The sequence below is a fragment of the Pelobates fuscus genome, chromosome 13, assembly GCF_036172605.1.
Source record: "Pelobates fuscus isolate aPelFus1 chromosome 13, aPelFus1.pri, whole genome shotgun sequence".
Classification (NCBI taxonomy): domain Eukaryota; kingdom Metazoa; phylum Chordata; class Amphibia; order Anura; family Pelobatidae; genus Pelobates; species Pelobates fuscus.
This window is the reverse complement of record NC_086329.1, coordinates 83,662,923-83,687,224: the sequence shown is the minus strand read 5'-3', so window position 1 is coordinate 83,687,224 and position 24,302 is coordinate 83,662,923. Positions and strand designations below refer to the sequence as shown.

The following is a 24,302-nucleotide window of genomic DNA, read 5'->3' as shown; positions in this document are numbered from 1 at the left end:
CTTTGTCCATCTGTAAAGTGAAGCACCGTCCAATCGACTTCGCTGAATTTGGCTAAATCTGAACAGACAATATATCCCTATACACTTCAGAATTCGTCTGGCTGCTTCTGTCTTATCATGAATAAACACAAGTGAACCAATGACATTGAAAGCCATGCATGCCCATACCATCAAACTGCCTGCTTAGTGTTTTACAGACGATGAGGGATTTTTCTGATCATGAGCCTTTCCACGCCTATCCATAGTTTTTTCTTCCCATGATTCTGGTACAGGTTGATCTTAGTTTCATCTGTCTAAAGAATGGTGTTCCAGAACTGGGTTGGCTTTTTTTCAATGTTTTTTTAGCAACGTCTAATCTTGCTCGTTTATTCTTGAGGCTTACGGTTTGCACCTTTTGGTGAACCCTCTGTATTTGCGCTCATGAAGTCTACTCTTTGTGGAAGACTTGGATAATGATATGCATACCTCCTGGAGAGTGTTCTTCACTTGACTGGATGTTGTAAAGGGTTTTTTCTTTACCATGGAAAGGATCCTACAATCATCCACCATTGTTGTTTTCTGTGGACGTCCAGGCCTTTATATGTTGCAGAGCTCACTAGTACCAAACTGTTGACTTGGACACTCATATTCTTCCGGCTATCTCTCTGATGGATTCTTTTTTCTTGCAGCCCAAGGATGGCCTGCTTCACTTACATTGAGAGCTTTGAGCACCTTTGAGTGCATGGTAAGGGTTCACAGCAACAGCTTCCAAATGTGAATGCCACACCTGAATCAACTCCAGATCTATTACCTGCTTAAATGGTGAAGGAATAACCTGCACCTGTCCATGAAACAGTTCTTGAGTCAATTGTGCTATTACTTTTGGCCCCTTGAAAAAGAAATCCTACACATCAAAGTGCTGTAATTCCTTAACCTTTCCTCCAATTTGTATGTGATTACCCTAAAATTAATGCTGAGAGTTCGCACTTTAACCCCTTAAGGACACGTGACATGTCTGACATGTCATGATTCCCTTTTATTCCAGAAGTTTGGTCCTTAAGGGGTTAAGCCCATTATTTTACTGTAACTTGAATTTATTTTCGTAAACAGACAATACAACACAACTTGTCAGTCTCCAAATATTTCTGGACCTAACTGTACCTCTTAACACTGGCGTCAGGAGAATCGGGACACCAGTGGGAGTGGGACGGGAGGTGCTCTGTGCAGGGTCTTAGTGCCCAAACTCGGGATGGATGGAAGGAATGAAGATATTTCTGGTAAATTTTTCAGTAAACCATTCCACCATGTTTGTTTTCTAGAAGTTCTATTACCGTATATACTTGTGTATAAGTCGAGAAAGTTTAGTTGTAAACTACATTTTACAATGCAGAGTCGACTCCACGGGTCAGTGCTAGTTTTGATAGAATTTTGTACATTGGATGCAGGGCAATGTCAACTCCCAAACACTGTTCTCCTAATTGGTGAGAGGTCGAACGGGCAGGGTTACAAGTTTCATCGGGGTTCGCAACTTGCATAGCCGACTCAGAGATCCATGCTGTTGATGACCATGTACCGCTGCCTGCGTTCAGGAGGCAAGATGGACACCAATTGTTCGAACACGTGCGTTCTTTTATACGAAAGGCTGGCCACCCAGGGAATGCTTGTTTGTGGTTAACAGCCAGGGTCGGTTGGTGATTACGAGGTGTTAACAAGGAGGACAACACAGAGTCTGTTCGGTAACTGAACAGAAGGGGACCAATTCCATTCGAATGCAGGGGGAAACAAGACAAACAAGTTACAAATAAGGGAACACGTACCCTCGACTTATCCATGAATCATCGCATATTTCACAATTGTTGGTCAAAAAACTGCACTTGACTTATAGACGAGAACGACTAATAGACAAGACTATACGGTATGTGCTGGGTTGTTTTTTTCCCCTTTGTGAATACCATAATCTTGCTAGGGGCTATTAATGTCTAGAGTTCAATGATTATTGTTATATGTAAATTGTAAGAAATGGATTCCAGGATCACAGGGACAGCTGTCTTGGTATGGTCACACTATTTCTCCAGAAACTAATGTGAGAAAGATTTCACAGTCCTTCACCATACAATAGGGAACTAGACTATTGCACTTTAGGGCAGACTGACAGCCAATGTAAGCAAGAATAGAGGGACGAAATTAGTTTGGACCCAAATTGGGTAAAATATTAGGGACAGGATTCGTTTGTGTCATCGTCACAATGAATCTCCTGATCTGAGATATTAACCTATAAATTCTGCTAGGCTAGTGTATCCTGCATGGTCACAGTTTGCATGGATTTCATATGTATAGTTTGTGTCTATGGAAGGTTCTAACATGCACTCCTGGTGTACATGCCCAGGTGGTGACCTGGTCGGCCAAACATAAATGTATACTTGCCCTGCCCAAAATTATGCCCTGTATTATTTGTGTCTGTGACTGCTTCAACCATACATTCCTGCTGTAAATACGTACATGTTCAGTATGGCATGACTTCGCCTTCATTCCTGGGCACAGAGCCAGTGGTGCTCTTTCATAGTTAAAAACACGAAACTGGATAAAGCCAGGAGTAAAATAACCTGCATAATGAGACAGAGGGAGGACATTGTATGAACAAACCTGCTAGTCCTGACTTAGGGTCTAAACGCATACATAAAATGATGATTAGGACTAAAAGAGTTGAAGGACCAGAAGGGTACAGGGTTGGATGATAAAACCTTGGGACACACCTTCTAGTGGGCAGGTCCTAAACACATCCACATGGGTAGCCATGACTACTCCTTGTTCGATATACGTGTGACCCCTAATTTCATCCTCCTTGTATCACCCTATTTCTTTTACGTATTCTGATGTTACTTTATGTACCTTTCTACTACCGTCTATATTTTTGTCTTAAAAGGTTTGTGTATTTCAGCGGGGCATATGTGTAGCCTGATACTCTCCACAATGCAGTTTGCCAATATTAATAGCATGGCGTGATAGACACGACTTTATGTTATCAGTTTGCTATATGGTATTTCCCTTGTTTTCCCTCTTGTGATGTACTGGGGTGGTTCCCTTGATTCCCAGGTATGTGGGGGGTTTCCTTGCCAACCCACATCATTCACTTGCAGATGCCGGCCCTGATTGCTTCCATTACCTGCAGCATGCACATTACCTGCAGGATGTCTACAGCTGTTTAACCGTGGGGATCGCCTGATTTCACCACATGCAATGGAGACTGCGATGTGATCATAGTATGGGAGGCATTTTTTGACAGAGTGCAGCTCTGATCACATGGAGTACAACCGATGAGCAATCAACTGGTGTTTATAGTTTCCATAGTGATTGTACAAGGCCTTTGAAAACTACCCCTAATGTCTCCTCTACATTCTGATGTCCACACTTACACTAAGGTAGATGTTCGGTTGGGATTCCACCTAAGTGTATTCCACAACCCTGTACATAACTAAAGCCTAATTATTCATTAATTAACCCCTTCAGGACGGAGTCAATAGTGCACGTGTTATGGTAACCCACTTTATAAGTCTCACTACCACGTGATGCGGAAAACAAGCAATGCCTACTTGAATCCCCCCAGGAAACTGAGTCCCCTGCCACAAGACTAAGTCCCCTACCACAATTAAATAATCAGGAAGCCCCCAACTCAACTAGAGCCGGAGGGTCCGGGTCAGGAAGCCCCCAACTTAACTAGAGCCGGAGGGTCCGGGTCAGGAAGCCCCCAACTCAACTAGAGCCGGAGGGTCCGAAAGCGCACAGTGAAGCTAGCTAAGCTATCAAAGTGACACAAAATGGATCACAGGAAACTATGATTCTACACAGATCCCACAATTCCGCAAACTTCTTTTTCCATACAGCCACAGCCACGAGGCTCCTAAAAGAAGTAAACAGGCAAAGAAGACCCCCAGGAAACTTCCACAGGTCAACCCCCCTTTTTCCCTACAGCCACAGACACGTGGCTCCTAAAAGGAGTAAAACAGGCAACAGGACTCCAGGCAAATCCCCCGGGTCCACCCCCCCTTTATCCCAAAAGGGGCAACATACAAACACAGGACCCCCAGGCAAACTACCACAGGTCCACCCCCCCTTTTATCCCAAAAAGGGGAAACAAATAAACATTCAGCCCGGGCAACCAAACTAGACCATGCCAATACAGACACACCCAGGTAACAGATAGACTGAATGCAGGTAACAAATGGGTAATGAGACCCCGGGCAAGATATTACCTGTCTTTGATGTCCTCCCGGGAAGCAGTCACAGACACGTGGACGGGTCAATCAAAGGGGCCGGAACATACCGGTGGCTCTGCAGAAGTCTCTACCGTGTACCTGGAGGTGATCAATCTCCTTTCCTTCCCCCCGGATTCCTCCGTCCAACTGCGTCTTCCTTAGGATGGCTCACCGGCCAGACATAGCCCGGGGTCCCTGTTCGGGCGCCAAAGTTGTTATGGTACTTTTTCAGTAAACCAAAATGTTTAAATGTCTATCTGTTCCTGTCCAAATTAAAGAGAATTGAATTGCGTATATACGCTGAAGTAATTCAGTCTGACACACGGAGTTCAGGTTAAAATAACTTCGAGGAAATTTATTGGCAAGTGAAGCAAGAGCGGGCGCGCAGGCCCTTTTAAGAGGCATTTTTCGTCATCATTGATTATCAAGATATCAGTGAATAAACATCATTAATTGGATTAATTGTTAAGTGTCTGGATTAGTGTCCACCTATCAATATAATTAATTGGCTCAAAAACTAAGTGGTTAGCTTCGTGTCCACCCACCAAGAGGTGGTATTCTTTTGGACACGGGTGGGGACAAGGGGGCTTGAGCGTCATTTTACACGGTCAGTGATATCAGGTCTTGTGGTCAGGTGCAAGGTCTCTTATGAATAGAACATTTCATTACTACTGTGTTCTCATGGCCTTTAAATTATACTATGTTGCGAGTTAGGGGAAATTCAACAGTTCCTGGGTTAGTCATGTCCTTATGGAGAATACAGTCTTTGTCTATTGTGTTAGATGTGCTGAGAAATTCTGTCATGTAATGTAGTTTTCAAATGGAGAAGTCAGGTTATGAGGACAAAATGGAGGATTTGTCACAGCATCAGGTTAAAATGGAGTTAGTGCAATAATTCAATACAAGTTCAATAAAGATTTTTTAATAATTCTACATCACACGTTCTGATCAAAACAAAACGTAAACAAAAACTGGAATTTGCGCTATATGTCTGTTCAACCGTAATTCACCGCTGTCACATTAAGTGCACCCACACTTATTAGATATCATTTTGTTCAGGAGAAACAGGGCTTTAATTTATCAATAACTATTCATATATGGAACATAATTTATTATAAATAACATTTAAAAAAATTTGAGAAAATAAGATTTTTTTTTAAATTTGTATTTCCGTCTGCCATTTTAGCTGTGAATGTCATAATACTGTTAGGTTTTACTGCATAAAAATGCACATATTTGTAATATTTGTAAATGTCTCACGAGTACAACAGTACCCCCCATTAACAGGTTTTATGGTGTTTTGGAAAATTACAGGGTCAAATATAGAACGTTCCATTTTTAAATTGAAATTTCCCAGATTAGTAATGTTACCTTTGAGATGGTGTGGTAGCCCAGGAATGAGAATTACCCCCATAATGGCATATCATTTGAAAAAGTAGACAAGCCAAGGTATAGAAAGTGGGGTATGTTTAGTCTTTTTTAGTAGCCACTTAGTCACAAACACTGGCCGAAGTTAGCGTTCATATTTGTTTTTGTGTGAAAAAAGCAAAAAACGAATATTTGGCAAGTGTTTGTGACTAAATGGCTACTAAGAAAGACTGGACATACCCCACTTGCAATACCTTGGGTTGTCTACTTTTGCAAATGGTATGCCATCATGGGGGTAATTCTCATTCCTGGGCTACCATATGCTCTCAAAGGCAACATAACTAATCTGGCAAATTTCAATGTGAAAAAAATGAAATACAAACCTTATATGTGACTCTCTAACTTTCCAAAACACCCTAAAACCTGTACATGGGGGGTACTGTTATTCTCGGGGAGACTTCACTAAGCACAAATATTAGTGTTTTAAAACAGTAAAACATATTACAACAATAATATAGTCCATAAAAGTGCAGTTCGTTTGTAAAAAAAAATGCAAAAAACTTAACTTTTACTTAAAATATCATCGTTGTAATACAATTTACCAGTTTTAAACACTAATATTTGAGTTCAGCGAAGTCTCCCGAGTAAAACAGTACCCCCTATGTACAGGTTTTATGGTGTCTTGGAGAGTTACAGGGTCAAATATAGTGCTTGCAAATTAAATTCTCTGCACTTTCTCCCTGTGTTGTCAGGCATGTCAATCAAATTTTAATTAATCAAATCACATAATTATGTTAAAAGATTACTTAAGGGGGCGTGTCCTAACACTCCATGTTAGCGGTCGCATAGCTGGTGAGCTCCCGGTGCCTACACAGCACAGACCCACTTAAACACAGAATTTACCCACAAATGGGGAACAAAAATAAGTCTTTAGCCCCCCCAGGAGCTTCTGGACCAAGGCACGAGCAAAAAATCGGGAGACCCGGACAGATACTTTCGCAAGAAAGTTAAGGCCCTAACGCACGACGAAGACAGCAATATGGCGGCTGCCCCGCGAGACGCGGATTCTCCTCCCCTGAGCCCTGCATCTTCACATCACTCCACTGCCTCTAAAGACATGGATATAAGGGAGATCCTGCAGAACCTGCCCTCTAAATCCGACCTGGCCTCTATGCTGGCGAAGTTGGAGGAATCCATGCAAGAAAAAATCTCTGACATTATCAGAGATGTACATCAAGTGGAACAGAGAGTGGGGGAACTGGAGGATGAAAATCTGCAAACACTTACTGCTATTCAGGCAATAGAAAAAAGGCAAGAGACGTTGGAGTTGAAGTGTATAAATCTGGCCAGAAACTATGAAGAACTGGACAATAGAGGTAGGAGGAATAACTTGCGCTTGAGAGGCCTACCGGAAGCACTACAGGCCTCGGAAGACCTGCAGGCTAAATTACAAAAGCTTTTTAATAACATCCTCCAAAAGCCTGTGGACACACCGATCCTCCTAGACCGGCACACAGAGCCCTGAGACCAAAGGGCCTCAAGACAAGCCACGAGATATCATATGCAGGGTACACTATTTTAACTTAAAAGAAGAAATTATGACATTTTCCAAAGACTCCCCAGCTATGAAGCAAGGCAATGTACAACTTCAATTGTTCCCGGATTTATCCTGGACCACATTACAAGGCCGCAGATTGTTACGCCCCTTAACCGGACTGCTGCAAGAACGCAATATTAGATATCGCTGGGGATACCCATTTTCGTTGTCTGCAACAAAAGATGGAGAAACTATCACCCTACGATCCGCAGCAGATGTCCCAGAGTTTACCCGGAGGCTGAACTTACCTCAAGTCACCATCCCGGACTGGTATGCAGACATGCCACAACGCCAGGCTCCACCACAACCCCAGAGGCAGCGCAGGAGATCCCCCACGAGCACCAAGAGGACCCTACCCCGGCAATCCACGCAACAACAGCAAATGAGACCTAGAAGAGAAACTGTCACACAATGACTTTGAATCGACCAGTTAATTAACTTTTAAAGTTATTGATGAATATTCGGACGATACATAAACATATGGCCGTTTATGGATGTTGGGTATCGTATCAATAGGGACAGTTATTTTACAATAGACAATCAATGTAGAGCCTTCTTAATTGTCCCTCCTAAAGCCCTTTATGTTATCCCAAAGTAAGAATGGTGGCAATGAGTACTCTCTTTGTCCTCCCGGTGACAAGGGGAGACCTCAGAAGCGGGATTTACCATTATACATGCAATAACATTTACTAAATGTTGAGCCGTGGGGAGAAGCCACATGACATCCCATACAGACCCACTGGCTATATATCTCAAAGTTGCGTGAAGGCGAGGGGTTAATAGAAATTAAATAAAAAAAATACAAAATTATGCTAGCCCCCAGACAATTGATAAATTTTTACTTTTAGACAGTACGTAAGTTAAGTATGTACCATATCAGAGCTGATACCCTTCATGTAGGCTGAGACGGGAAATTATAATGGATCGAGAAAAGATAAATTTCATCCGAGTTGCGAATCTGAATGTTCGCTTATAGATAGAATGCTAGGGAACTGACGTTCCAATTAAGGTATCCGGGTCAAACACCACTTACTAGATACCTAAACTTTTAGGCGCCGGGAGCGCAGTAACGCAATTACATACCACCCCGATAGTGTGTTATTCACCATAGACATTATTGTTGCACAAATTACTCACACCAGACTAGAGTGCAAAAACCTGTCGGTAAACCCTCCCCCCCCCCACACCCAATTTAGTTGCGACAGAGCGGTGTAATTAACTCCTTAACGCACGACATACAGCATAAAATTCCTTTCTCCTATCAGCCGACTGATAAGGAGTACCAAGGATCCACACCGACTCCTTCTTTGATGCAGTTGCGTCTATTCGTATTGCAAAAGTAGCAATCTTTTATGTTCATTGTTGTACATAGTTATATATATATATTTTTATTTTTGATTTTTTTTGTTAACATTGTTCAAGATATACAGGGTTTCATCTTCGTGACAGAAGAGCCACAATATGGACAAGCAACTACACATAATATCATATAATGTCAAGGGCCTAAATTTAACTGAAAAAAGACATATGGCAATGAGGGATTTCCATAAAATGAGAGCAGACATTGTATTTTTACAAGAGACCCACCTTAAAGGGCAGTCAGCTCCAAAACTAAAACACAAACAATTCCCAATGGGTTTCTACAGTAACTTTGCCCTCAAGAAATCCAGAGAAGTAGCAATTTTGATAGGAGCCCAAGTCCCCTTCACCCTGACACAACAGATTTCAGACGACTCAGGGCGCTATATCATCCTAATAGGCCGTTTAGGTAATGCTCTGATCACGCTAGTCAACATATATCTACCAAACACTCACCAATGTGCCACCCTAAGACGTATATTGACTAAGGTCAGAAAATACGCCATGGGTATAATTATTATTGGAGGGGATTTTAACTTGTCATTAGATGCCCAATGGGACAGTACATCACAATGCCCTGCACATCTCACTTCAGCGAGGTCCCAGATGAGAAAGATACTTAGGGACAACCAACTAATAGATTGTTGGAGAGTATTGAATCCCAAAACAAAAGACTACTCTTTCTATTCCGCACCGAACCATACATACACGCGTATCGACTATTTCCTCACGACACATAAAGATCTCACTCTTGTACGTAAAGCTACTATTAGTAATATCACGTGGTCGGACCACGCTCCAGTACACCTATGGATGTCTATACCCAATACACCCACGACAAAATACCAATGGAAACTGAACCCCCACCTATTGCTGAATAACAAAGTAAAGGACGCGCTTGAAACATCCATACACCAATACTTTGAATCTAATAGAACCCCAGACACATCACTCACTACACAGTGGGAGGCCCATAAATGCGTAATTAGAGGGGAATTAATCAAATGGGGATCCCACGTGAAACGGGAAAAGTCCAGAACTAGAAAACAATTAGTAAAAGACATTCAAACTTTAGAAGACTCCCACAAGAAGACTCTTTCAGAGTCAGAATTTATTAAATTAACAGCACTGAGATCAGAATTGAAAATACTATTGAATGACATAACTAAGAAAGCTATGCTATGGTCCAAACAGAGATATTTTACACATAGGGATAGATGTGGAAGACTCTTGGCCTCGGCACTTAAAGAGCAACAACAACACACGTATATACCCAAAATGAAAAAAATCAGACGGCACCTTCACGCATACCGCGGAGGATATCGCGGAAGAATTCCGCAAATTTTATAGTTCCTTATACAATCTACAACATACGCCACCAGACAAAGAGACTATGAGACGATACCTAGAGAAACATACACTTAGGAAACTTTCTGAAATGGAAACACAATCCTTAGACACGCCTTTCACGCTAGAGGAACTTCAAAAGGCTATACGAGATACCCCTCATAACAAGGCTCCAGGCCCTGATGGGTTTTCGGCGACTTACTACCAAACATTTCAAGATGAACTCACACCACACTTCCTAGAAACCCTGAACTCCTTGTCCCAACACACACCATTTCCACATTCCAGTCTAGAAGCTACCATCCCTGTAATATCCAAAGCCGGGAAAGATCCAGAGGTATGTGGTAGTTATAGACCTATTTCCCTAATCAACGTTGACATCAAAATTTTAACAAAAATGATGGCGACGCGATTAAGGCCGTTTTTAAATGAGTTAATCCATCCTGATAAGGCAGGATTCGTGCCGAAAAGGGAAGCTAGGGATAATACTACTAAGGCTCTAGACCTGGTCCATTTGGTAAGGGGGAGAGAGGAGCCGTCCATCCTGTTGGCAATTGACGCCGAAAAAGTGTTCAACAGGGTGGATTGGCCCTTTCTAAAGATGTCTCTTGACATTTTGGGATTTGGCCCTAATTGGCAGGCACTGATCGATGCCATATACTCTAAACTCACAGCCCGGATAAAAGTGAATGGGATACTCTCAGGCCCACTGTCCATAACGAACGGAACCAGACAGGGCTGCCCCTTGTCACCTTTGTTGTTTATATTGGCTCTAGAGCCTTTACTCCAGGCAGTTAGGACCCATGACAACATACAAGGCATCAAAGTAGGCTCACAGTCGTACAAAGTATCGGCTTTTGCAGATGATCTCATTTTTACCATTGTGAACCCTCTCCAATCACTGGAACCGTTAATGCAGCTTCTGACGGAATATAGCTCACACTCCAATTTTAAAATTAACCCCACAAAATGTGAGGCACTTAATATAAACGTTCAAAGAGACATTGAAGTGACACTTAAAGGGACGTATACATTCCACTGGAATACAAAGTCCATTAAATATCTGGGTATTAATATTACAACCAGCATAATGGACACATATCAGGCAAACTTTCCCCAATTACTAGACGAGATCAAAAAGGACCTCCATAAATGGGACAAACCCCACTTCAGATGGTTAGCGAGGGTTAATGTCATCTCCATGAATATCCTCCCTCGCTTACTTTATATGCTGAATACGATTCCTATAAGAATTCCACAGAAATTTTTCAACACGGTCAAAGGCATTTTCACTAAGTATATATGGGCGGGAAAAATACCCCGTATTGCTTATCACTTCCTCACACGACCCAGACATCGGGGGGGAGTGGGGTTACCAGACGCCCTTCACTATTACTATACTATACATATGACAAGAATAATAGAATGGTCTTGCCAACCTCCTACGAAGCGTTGGGTCGCGATAGAACAAGCGATATCACATACTCCCTTGGAAGCTCTCCCGTGGGCTTATACGAACGTTATGGACTATCCTACACCTTCCCATCACACCATTGATGCCACGATTAATGTGTGGAAAAAAATCTTACACCTTCCCGACATATCTCCAGGCATATCACTGAGATACCCTGTTTCTCATAACCTAAAATTTCCGATTGGGGCTAAAGGTATCTCACTCCCAATTACAGTCCGATTGGAGAATTCACCATACACACCCTTGGACAGCGTATGGTCCGCCCAAGGGCCACTATCTCTGACCTATATAACACAAACAACCGCACATACTTTAAATAAAAAATTCTCGTATCAATAGGGACAGTTAGGGATGGTTATTTTACAATAGACAATCAATGTAGAGCCTTCTTAATTGTCCCTCCTAAAGCCCTTTATGTTATCCGGAGACATAAGGTCTGGGCGACCAGCCTCGAAAGTCCCGGATCACAAAGTAAGAATGGTGGCAATGAGTACTCTCCTTGTCCTCCCGGTGACAAGGGGAGACCTCAGAAGCGGGATTTACCATTATACATGCAATAAAATTTACTAAATGTTGAGCCGTGGGGGGAAGCCACATGACACCCCATACAGACCCACTGGCTATATATCTCAAAGTTGCGTGAAGGCGAGGGGTTAATAGAAATTAAATAATAAAAAAAAAAATGCTAGCCCCCAGACAATTGATACATTTTTACTTTTAGACAGTACGTAAGTTAAGTATGTACCATATCAGAGCTGATACCCTTCATATAGGCTGAGACGGGAAATTATAATGGATCGAGAAAAGATAAATTTCATCCGTGTTGCGAATCTGAATGTTCTCTTATAGATAGAATGCTAGGGAACTGATGTTCCAATTAAGGTATCCGGGTCAAACACCACTTACTAGATACCTAAACTTTTAGGCGCCGGGAGCGCAGTAACGCAATTACATACCACCCCGACAGTGTGTTATTCACCATAGACATTATTGTTGCACAAAATACTCACACCAGACTAGAGTGCAAAAACCTGTCGGTAAACCCCCCCCATATTCCTGACAAAAATTCCAGAGATGTCACTAAATTCGAACAATTGTGTGGGAGTGGGATGTTGATTCCGAAAACAATATCTAAATGCTTGAGAATACTTCAGACGAATATATACCAGGGTAGGCCATGGTTCACGCGCAAATGGGAAAGACACCTTAATTGCACACTGAGTAATGGAGAATGGGAGCGGGTATTCGACAGAGCCTTTCACTCCCACCCCAGCACTGCCCTACACGAGATTCATTACAAAACCCTATCGACGTGGTATAAAACACCGGCTGACATTCATAGGTTTTCACGTGATGAGCCCCCAAAGTGCTGGCGCTGCGGGGAGGATAACAGGAACTTAGGACACATGTGGTGGCATTGCACATATTTACGGTCATTCTGGGGAATGGTTAACGCAAAAATAAAGGAAATCGATGGTAAGACAATCCCTTGCGAAATAGACACAATGGTACTACTCAATGTAGACATCCCGAAGCAAAAATTAAAATACTCACTTCTGCTGTTTATGTTGACAGCAGCAAAATCAGTTATTGCAACTAACTGGAAAAACGTATCACACATAGGACTCAGGGAGTGGAAGAATTAAGATGGGTAGATTGGATAAGTTCACGGAAATATGGCAGCCGTGGACAACGTACATGTCAAAGAACAGAAATGAGTGATTATATTGGGCATTATACAAACTCTCACATAATGTGGACTGAAATGTGGGTTCTATAGTAGATCAGTAACTAGGTCACATACGAATATGTTATGATATGTTATTATTATTTGCTTGGACAATGTAACACGGTATTATTATTTAGTTTTTAGTATTTAATTAATTTGTTTTGTTTATTTTGTTTTTACCACTTGTATTATCCAATCTCATATCCTACGATATAACTGTAATGGAATGATTTGTATATGGAAAAGACAGTATGGATGTAATAGAGATGTTCCGCTATAACCTGTACACCATGGTTCGTCAACCTGGTCCCTACCGCCCACTAGTGGGCGTTTCAGGATTCCAGGTGGGCGGTAGGGATTTCCAGGTTGATAGTGCGGGCGGGCGGGTGCGAGCCGGCGGTACCCGTGCGACTGGGTACCGCTGTGACCATTTGCGGCTCCGGCCCGCGCGGTAAACCGCCGGGGCCGCCTTCCAAAGTGTCCATCGGGTGGCCCATGCTGTCAGGGCCACCCGATGGATGCGGATTGTAAGGGGGCCCGGTCAGCGCTGGGCGCTTTAACAGCATGACCGGGCCCCCTGTGATGACATCACAGAGCTGGGAGGAAGTGATTCCCCGGTCACTCCTCCCAGCTAAAACTGAGAGCCGCGTGGGAGGAAGCAGAGGGAGTCAGAGTGGGAACTCTGACTCCCATCCACCTGAGCCACCACTGGACCCAGGAAAAGTCACCCTCCTGCACCTTAAAGGTAGGAAACAGGAGGGTGACTTAAATATAATGTGTTTGTTTGTGTGTGTGTGTCTTTGTAGGTATGTCTTGTGTGTGTGTGTCTTTGTATGTCTTGTGTGTGTGTCTGTCTGTATGTGTCTTTGTATGTATGTCTTGTGTGTGTGTATGTGTCTGTCTGTATATATGTGTGTCTTGTCTTTGTATGTATGTGTCATTGTATGTGTGTCTTGTGTGTCTGCATGTGTGTGTGTCTATGTATGTCTTATATGTGTGTCTGCATGTGTGTGTGCATGTCTGTGTGTGTGTGTGTCTGTATGTGTGCCTGTCTGTATGTATGTGTCTTGTGTGTGTGTGTGTGTGTGTATGTGTGCCTGTGTGTGTGTGTGTGTGTATGTGTGCCTGTCTGTGTGTGTGTGTATGTATGCCTGTCTGTGTCTGTATGTGTCCTATGTGTGTCTTGTATGTGTGTGTGTGTGTGTGTGTCTTGTATGTATGTGTGTGTGTCTTGTGTGTGTGTGCATGTCTGTGTGTGTCTGTCTGTATGTGTGCCTGTCTGTTTGTATGTATGTGTCTGTATGTGTGTCGTGTGTGTGTATGGGTGTCTTGTATGTGTGCCAGTCTGTTATAGTGGACTATAGTAAGTGGGCTACCTAGCTTAGCCTTCCTACTGGGCATTGCTATAAGGACGGTTAAAAAATAGAAAAAGGGGGAAAAAAAGGTGGGGAGGGGAATTGAGGAGGGAGAGGAAATGAGCTGACGCACAAATGAGAAATCATATTATGCGCAAACAGAGAAGTCGTCTGAATATCACTGAAAGAGACCTTCGTTTGTTCCTTACGAAAATCGAACCAGATATCAAATATTTAGTCTCGCAGCATCAACCTCAAGGATCTCATTAATCACTAGTAAAGGTAATTTCAATTTACTTTATTGTTTTCTCATTAAACTCTATAAAGTTAGAAACCTTATAAACCTGCATTAAGTAGAAATAAAAAGATAAATGTACGTACATTTCTTTTTTTTTTTAAAACACCCTCCTTTCTTAAAAATATTCCGCATTTGCGCGAAAACTGGTGGGCGGTAAGGAAATTTTTTCAACCAAAAAGATGCATTAGTGGGCGGTAGCTAGAAAAAGGTTGACTACCACTGCTGTACACGATGGATATGCAATGTGTGTTCTTTATGCATTCTAGAATTTTGTGATATTTGAAAACTCAATAAAAAGAGATTAAATAAAAAAAAAGATTACTTAAATATACATGTAGAATTTTAATATATACATATATATGTATTTAAATTCTACGTGTATACTAATGTAATCTTTTATGTAATTATATGTATTTATCTATATATATATATATTTGCGGTTATTTGTATATTATATATAGATAGATATATATAGAATGTCATTCTAAGTGTATTTTGTTACCAATATATATATATTAATAACAAAATACAGTTAGAATGAAATTACATATGGATATATAATTTATATAAAATTTTGTTTCAATATTTTATTTATTTATTTATTATTTTAATTAAACGTGTGTATATATATATATATATATATATATATATATATATATATATACCGTATATACTCGAGTATAAGCCGAGTTTTTCAGCACATTTTTTGTGCTGAAAAACCCCAACTCGGCTTATACTCGAGTCAGTGTCTGTATTATGGCAATTTGCATTGCCATAATACAGACAATGGGGCTGTGGGGGCTGCAGAGATCTTACTTACCTCTCCTGCAGCTCCTGTCAGCTCCCTCCTCCTCCGCGCCGTCCGTTCAGCACAATGTGAGCTGACAGAAGAGCTGAATGGACGGCGCGGAGGAGGAGGGAGCTGACAGGAGCTGCAGGAGAGGTAAGTAAGATCTCTGCAGCCCCCACAGCCCCCATTCTCCCCCCCACTGAACTGCCAATGCCACTGGGCCACCAGGGAAGGAGAGCCCCCCTCCCTGCCATGTATCAAGCAGGGAGGGGGGACGAAAAAAAATAAAAAAAAATCTAAATAATAAAATATTAATAAGTAAAAAAATAATATTACAAATATAATAAAATAATAAAAAATAACAATAAAAAAATATTAAAATAATAAAACAATAATAATAATTAAATAAAATAAAATAATAAAAAATAATCAAATAAAATATTAAAATAATGGCGAAACTACAGGGCCGCCAAGACTCAAACCCCAGACGCAGCCACCAAGATGGCGGAGGCCACATGCACAGGCGATAGGGCCAGTGCCTCCACAGGACGCTTCCTGGCAAAAGCAGAATGCCGAGCAGCTGAGAGTTGCCAAAGGCACGGACAGGACGGCAGCCCGAATTACCGGTACACACACTCAGCAAGCATTCCGCACGTACCTGTCGCGGCTGCAACGACTCCCGCCCGACAGGGACCACAAGAGGGCGCCGACAGCAGAGTCCCTCCGCACACAGCCTAGGCGAACGACCCGACAGGCGAGACTGAGGGGCGAGAGACCCAAGAAAGCACCTGCACCCAAAAGCACAGGGCTTTGCTCCAGCTCCAGGCATGAGAAACCAGCGCAACAGGCAGCCACATCGCCGCACAACACAGGAGCCCTGAGCCCACACACACTGAAAGGGGGCACCCAGCTAAGAAGAGGCATCGGTTAAGGCAAGGCAAAGCACCCACGGACACTCTCTTTCACTGTATCTCAAGTGACTCAACGTTAAATCTAGTCCACAATATTGCAGTGTATGGCTTAAGACGACACACAGCCTTTAACCTTGGCCTACTACTTAAGCCTTGCTTCAATACCCTGCTGCAACTCAGCTATTATGGCTTATTCTGTGTCAGATTTGTGAAACTTGCTTTAATTATTTACTTTAACCTGTTTATATGCATATCTAGAGCGTTAACCCTTTGCAAACTTATGTCGGAAGCATAGCTTAGATGTGTACTTTAGGCATGTTTATATAATCTTGACTCCAGTAATGCGTTCAGTAATATATGTACAAAAAAAAGTGCATTGTCTATCTACCCCCTACTGTAACTAATGTCTTCAAACCTGCATATGGAATGCCGTTGGGGTACCATATGTATGCCTGTGATTAATATATGCACTACAAAAATAAAGAATTAAAAAAAAAAAAATTAAAATAATTAAAAATAATAATAATAAAATTGCCCACCCCCCACCAAGGCTCTGCAACACACACACACACACTGCACACATACTCATACACACACTGCACACATACTCACACACACTGCACACACACACACATACACACACTGCACACATACTCATACACACACTGCACACATACTCACACACACTGCACACACACACATACACACACTGATCACACACACTGCACTCATATACACACACTGCACTCATACACACACGCTGCACTCATATACACACGCTGCATTCATACACACACGCTGCATTCATACACACACGCTACATTCATACACACACGCTGCATTCATACACACACACACACACACACACTGCATTCATACACACTGCACTCATACACACACGCTGCACTCATACACACACGCTGCACTCATACACACACAGCATTCATTATATACACACACTGTAAATAAATATTCAATTAATATAATTTTTTTAGGATCTAATTTTATTTAGAAATTTACCAGTAGCTGCTGCATTTCCCACCCTAGTCTTATACTCGAGTCAATACGTTTTCCCAGTTTTTTGGGGTAAAATTAGGGGCCTCGGCTTATATTCGGGTCGGCTTATACTCGAGTATATACGGTATATAATATATATATGTAGATCTATTATATATATAATATATACATATTATATATATGTAACGTCATTCTAAGTGTATTTTAATACTAATATATGTACTTATATTAGTATTAAAATACACTTTGTATGACGTTACATATGTCAGGCAGCCCTCCAGAAGAGGATCGCGGCGGTGGTGAGTACCTCCTGGCTCCTGGGGCAGAAAGCCGTTACGGCGTTCCATGCCGCCGCAACGGCTTTAAAGCACATTTAAAGCGCGACGGCATGGAACGCCGTAACGGCGTTAAGGGGTTAAGGCCAAGTGATCCAATACATTGTCTTAATGCTCTACATTGTGATGCATTGTCCTCCCATCCCTCACACATAACCTAAACTTTCACAGTCCATTCAACTCCTCTTTGTCACGTATTCATCCGCTTATAAAAATGTGGTTAATGGGGGGCGGAGCCTGGCTGTGGAGCTGATCAGACGTGTGCAGCATGAGCTCCAGCCTGAACTCACACTTTAAGCGACATAAAACGGAATTTTACAGTATAATCTTACTCAAAAAGCACCACCCTGATAGGGGCTGCAGATTAGACCGTATAGAGACTACTCCTGTAACGCTGAGCCGCCGAGAAAGCGGGCTGCATCGTCGGGGCCTACCGCAGCGACTACAAGCCTGACTAGAGGCCTAAGAGGAGGTAAGGGCGTGGGTGAGACGGGCGATCACCCAGCCTGGGACTCCTAGAGGGCCAATACTAACTTTGCGGAGGACCACCCACAGGCCTTCCTCCCCCCCCCCCTTGCCGGTGAGGGATATCCCAGCACCAGCAGCACACCTCCCGCTGATTCACACACGAGGCACCTGAGGCCTAACCAAAATGGCCGCCCAGCAAGGACCTAGGGAAAAGACAGCGGTCGCCCATGCCCCATGCCACCCTCTGGAGGCCCTAGACCGGCTGTGCCTGAACTTCTGCACAACGCTGTTGGACAGGGGGGTGACCTACCGGCGGGCAGCACAACTAGTGGCCTCATGGATTAGGCCAACCACCCGTCGACGCCACTACGAGATCCCATCTCTGGCCTTCCAAGCGGCCGCGCAGACATCGGGTGGCATTGGGTGCACACACCCGCCTTCACCCACAGAGGAGTGAGACAGCCGGGCTGGCCCTCAGACCCAGGAAAGCTTGTGGCATCGTCGGCAACGAAGACCGGGAGGCAGTGAGGCTTGCTACCAGCGGGAGACACAGGCGGGAAGCCACTCCACAGCACACGAATGGGAGGTTGCTGATCCAGGAGACCCACACAACGCAACAACGGCCTAGCTCCTTCAGCATATTACCTCACGCTATCAGAATCACCTCACTGCAGTGGAGCTCTGACCTCGCGGTTGCAACGCCATCCTGCATCTCATGGAGCGGCAGACTACACCACATCGCTGAGCGGATCCCTACCACCAGGCAGCGGGCCTTGAGATCTGGAGTTGGTTGAGTGCCTAATATAAACTGGGTACCTGTGTCCAACAACTAGTTTACGTTTCACTGGGACACCTGTTTCTTTTAACTATACTGCTGTCATGTCTAATTGTTGTTTGCCAAGGACTCTTTACTGCAGCTGAGCATGGTTTTAATTAATTTCTATCATTTTTCATTTTGAAACCTGTTCCCAGTGGTTTAATTCACAGTAAACCTAATTTTGTGTTTAAAATACATAGCAAGGTTACTCTACGTCCAGATAGCACAGCGATGTTATCTGTATAGCTTACTTAATTTACCTGCATTAGCCTGCTTAATTAATTAGCACACTGTACTCACTTATATATTTTACCAGCGTGATGCGTTGATTGCATTCCATTTCATTATTATAGCTATGTGGACCAGCGGAAACCTAATGGCTTATTCGCCCTATTCGCCCTATATGCTAAGTTTATGTTTTTGTTTCTCTCAGTTAGGCATATATTTTAACAGCGTGCATGGATGTATATTGACATCTTAGTCCGTAAGCTGAATAGGTCTGACCATGTCTTTATTAATGTGTCTTATCTACTCACTATCTTTTCCTTTTATTGTTATAAGCTAAATTGTGCACAGGTTGCTTATATGCGAAATCACATTTAGAATCATATTACCTTAAACACCTGAGTCAGTTAGGCTTGTTACCTTACTATTCTATCATATGTCAGTAAGTCAATCTGTATATACACCTGCATTTGTAATCTTCCCTGACACATCAAACTAAAGCTTAGTAAAGCATAGTTTAACATACAAACTACTTATGAGCGATGACATGCAATAGAAACGTTAACCCTAAACTACTGTTACCAAACGAAGATGTAACTCATTATGACTAATGCGAATTACCTACGTGTACCTAGCCTGCCTTATTAATATAAAAAATGTGTACGTTCCATCTAAATGCTATATAACAGCTAACAAATCTGTATGTTCAAAATGTTGGAGAATGCTGTTGTGGCATTGCAGACAAGCGCTTGTCATTCTTATTCATACACAACAAAAATAAAGAATTAAAAAAAAAAAAAATGTGGTTAATGGCATTTACTGTCCACACAGGAAAAGTTGTGCTGAGCAGCAACCAAATCCACAGAAGGGTTAATGCTGAGCAGCAATTATGCAAATGAGAACCTGTTAACTGCCTTTGGGGTCAAAGGACGGTTACAGCCTATCAGATCTAGAGGGGGGGTATTTAAGCCCAGTTCTCCTCTTGCTCAGTGCCCTGTCGTGGTTTCCCTTGTGGTTGTCCGAGAGAGCGTTATTGATTCTGGTTATTTGACTTTGGCATTGTTTTTGACTTCCCTGTTTTCTGGTAACCATGACTCCTGAAGCCCATGGAACAACGCAGTAGGAGGAGTGGGCCTTGACAGAGCCAGGAAGTGGGCAGGTGCTAGTGTTTGGGGGTTGGATTAGTTTAATGGAGCTTGGGGGCGGAGACAGGGAGTATAAAGAGCAGCCATTTTAGAATAGGGGCCATTTTAACCAGAGCCTTTCTTACCTGTAAATTGTGTCAGATCGGCGAGGTTCTTTTTCTTTGTCGTTTCTGCAGGATTATGGCGTCGCTAGATGAGATTCTGGATGGTGTTCGGGCAGCTGTGAAGGACAGAGGACTGGATTGGCTTCATCAGCAGTTGGGGACTGCCGGGCCTGCTCCTGCGGTACCGGGCTGTCGACCGGCGAGGAGGACGAGACCACCTCAGCGTTTGAGCCCGGGCGCTGGGCCCGCAGCGCGGCGGAGGAGGAGCCCTTCGGCGGGATGTGGTGTGACCGACGGTCCGGGTGAGGCCCGGTCAACAGAGCCAGGCAGGCGCACGGCTCGCTCCGGTGGACGCGGCAGCGGCCTGGCGAGGACGGCCGCACAGCGCATGGTGGCGGAAGGATCCAAGCCACGCGGTTCCGCGGCTGGCAGGAGGAACGGTCCGGGCGGATCTCAGAAGACGGCCGGGACGGAGGCCAGGCTGGCTGGGAGTCATGTGAGCGGCGGCACGAAGCAGTCACGTCCCGGTGAGTCAGCCACTAGTGTGAATGCTGGAGGGCAGGGGAGTGATGGTGATGGCGGATATATGACGGCCCCTCAGGCCTTGGGGGGAGGCCAGGACAGCGGAGTGATGGCAGGGACGTCTCAGGCTGAGGCAGGTCGGGGAGACAGATGCAGGGACAAGGGGACCTCACAAGAAGCGAGTGGGTCTGGGCGCACGGCGGGCTGCCAGGATAGTGATGATGAATCTGGCTTGGGGCAGACGGCCGAGGAGAGGCCAGGCTCGGCACTGTCAGTTGAGGGACAGGGTGCTCCTACTGTTAAGCTAGTTCGGGATGTCAGCGGTAGGCGAGAGGGCCCATCTGGCCGCTCCCAGGGTCAGCTTCATGACATGGAGGCCGCAAGGAGTGAGGGGAGAGCAGAACGACGCTTCTCTGGCGTCAGGCACAGCGTATCGAGGAGCAGAACAAGGAGTTCAGGGAGCAGGGAAAGATCACCTGCGCGGAGCGGGTGCAGCGTAGCAGGCTCATGTTGCAGGAGGCGTGATTCCAGGGATAGCAGGAGGAGGAGTCAGCGGAGAAGATCAGGTTCACCGGGAGGGAGGCTCAGTGATCGGTGGAGGGGACCACCTCGTGAGGGCAGTCGCCCTGCGAGACGAAGCGTTGCTGAGGAGGATTGGGAGGAACGTAGGGAGGAAAGGCGGGGGAGGAAGGTTCAGGACAGACTACCCAGATTTCCTTCTCCCTACAGGTCTCGGAGCAATACTCCTACGGTCTCGAGGCGAGTCCAGGCGGATGGGAGTCGGCGACAACGGGATTCTCCGGTGCCTGAAAAGGTGGACGGAAGGACGGCGCCTCTGCAGCCAACTGCGGCCAGAGGTTCGAGTGGTGAGTTCACACACACACGACACCCAGGACAGTTGTTAAATGATTTAAGAACGTTTTTAGATTCTTGGTCTGGGACGGAGGGGTCGCCTGCGCAATTCGGGAAGGTGTGGGCGCGAGAGGGTAGTCGGGACGCGGCGGCAGGGCTCGGGGGGACACGGTTGAGTCAGGAGTGGGGGCTGAGTTGTCTGGGTTGGAAGGAGGGGACGAGGAGCGTGAGGTAGGTGATGTCCCGGATGCGGCGCGGCAGAATGTGCACGTGTCCTTCGCGGGCCCCCTCGGATGTCATTTAAAAGTGGAAGTGAAAGAGAAGATATGGAAAGGTGAGTTTGTGGAGATATTTTCCCTCCTTCCCCTAGAGGAATTCTTAGACTTGAAAGAGGAGGATAAGAAGGATGCCAAAAAGGAGGAGGAAGAAAAGAGGCGGAGGTATCGCAAGATACCTAAGACCTTTGGGAATTGGTTGAGGGCCTTCTGCATTCTAGCTAGTGTAATCGGGGAGAAGGCTCCAGGACGTTGCTCAGAACTATTTTGTTATTTGGATGGGATAGGAGACGCGTACCGAACCTACGGAGGTTTGGCTTGGTGGAGGTACGACGAACAATTTAGTCAACGGCTGGCAGCGAATGCGAGCATGCGGTGGGACCAAATGGACCTGCCGTTATGGATGCGCCTTATGATGGCCCAGAAGACGGCGCCCTTTCCCGGGGCAGCCGGCGCGGCCTCAGGGGCCGGGTCGGCTGGGCAAAAGAAAGGTTTCTGTTGGATGTTCAACGAGGGACATTGCAAATGGGGAAATAATTGCAGGTTTCGGCACGAATGTTCAGGCTGCGGGGGGACCCACGGTGTCAACCGTTGTTTCAAAAAGGGTAAGTCTGGCGGGGGAAGTGGGCCCGCAGGGGCGGCGGCTACCGCAGCTTCCGTTGGGAGTGTCTCCGGTGAAAATAGACGTGATGTTGCCTTGGCTAAGGCGATACGTTAACAGGGAAGATGCTATTTTCTTGTGGCGGGGTTTTCGGGAAGGGTTCTTTATCCCCTACGTAGTTAGGGGACCTGGTACGTTATGTGGGAATCTTAAGTCAGTGCGGGAACACCCGGAGGTAGTGAGGGAAAAGCTAAGTAAGGAAGTGCAACTGGGGAGGATGGCGGGACCGTTCTCGTCACCGCCATTGCCCGATTTGCGAATATCCCCGCTGGGCGTGGTCCCCAAGAAAGAGGCAGGTAAATTCAGGTTGATTCATCATTTATCATACCCGAAAGGGGCTTCGGTGAATGATGACATTGACACGGCTCTTAGCTCCGTCTCTTATACGTCATTTGACAAGGCAGTCGAGTTGGTTCGGAGGCTGGGGCATGGTGCGCTGATGGCAAAGGTAGATGTGGAAGCAGCGTTTCGACTGCTCCCGATACACCCGGACTGCCATCATCTGCTCGGTTGCTGTTTTGAGGGGGAATTTTTTGTTGACCTGTGCTTGCCTATGGGGTGTTCGATCTCGTGCGCCTATTTCGAGAGGTTTAGTACCTTCTTGGAGTGGTTTGTGCGGACAGAATCGGCAGGGGGCGCGGTGGTGCATTACCTTGACGATTTTCTTTGCGTGGGCCCGCGGGACTCGGACCGTTGTAAGCAGATATTGGACGTGTTTCAGTGGGTAACGCACAAAGTAGGGGTTCCCCTGGCGGAGGACAAGACGGTAGGGCCTACGACGTGCCTTAGTTTTTTGGGTTTAGAAATTGACTCCAGTAAATGGGAATGCAGGCTACCGGAGGACAAATTATCACGGCTACGTGAGCTGGTGGCCACGGTAGGGAGGGCCAAGAAGGTGACACTGCGTGGGCTCCAGTCGCTGGTAGGGAGCCTTAATTTCGCATGCCGGGTCATACCCATGGGGAGGGTTTTCTGTAGGCGCCTTGCGCAAGCCACGAGTAAGGTGCGACTGCCGTCGCATTACATTAGGGTTTCGGCGGATATGAAGGCGGATTTAATGGTGTGGGACCGGTTCTTGCAGGCTTTTAATGGGACGGTGATTTTTCGAGAGCCGGCGGCATCAGGGGAGGTTGTTGGTTTATACACCGATGCTTCTGGTAGCATAGGCTTTGGGGCTTACCTGGGGGGTCACTGGTGCGCTGAGCCATGGCCGGAGGCCTGGAGGCGGAGCTCGCTGATTACAAACTTAGCGTTTCTGGAGCTATTCCCGGTGGTGGTAGCGGTGAGTTTGTGGGGGCAGGTGTTGTCCAACAAGCATATTGTATTTCACTCAGATAACATGGCGGTAGTACAGGCGATCAATAGTTTGTCGGCGTCGTCTCCCCCGGTTTTGTGTTTGCTGCGGCGTTTTGTCCTTCTTT

General features: G+C 45.0%; 1 protein-coding gene across 1 annotated transcript in view; it reads right to left on the bottom strand.

The window, feature by feature from the left end:
- LOC134583342 (intelectin-1-like) overlaps positions 1–24,302 on the bottom strand; it is a 40,384-nt gene that overhangs the window by 2,204 nt on the left and 13,878 nt on the right. Inside the window, exon 5 of the mRNA XM_063440227.1 lies at positions 2,479–2,582. Within this exon, the coding sequence (XP_063296297.1) occupies positions 2,479–2,582 (104 nt within the window). The remainder of the gene's footprint in view (positions 1–2,478; positions 2,583–24,302) is intronic.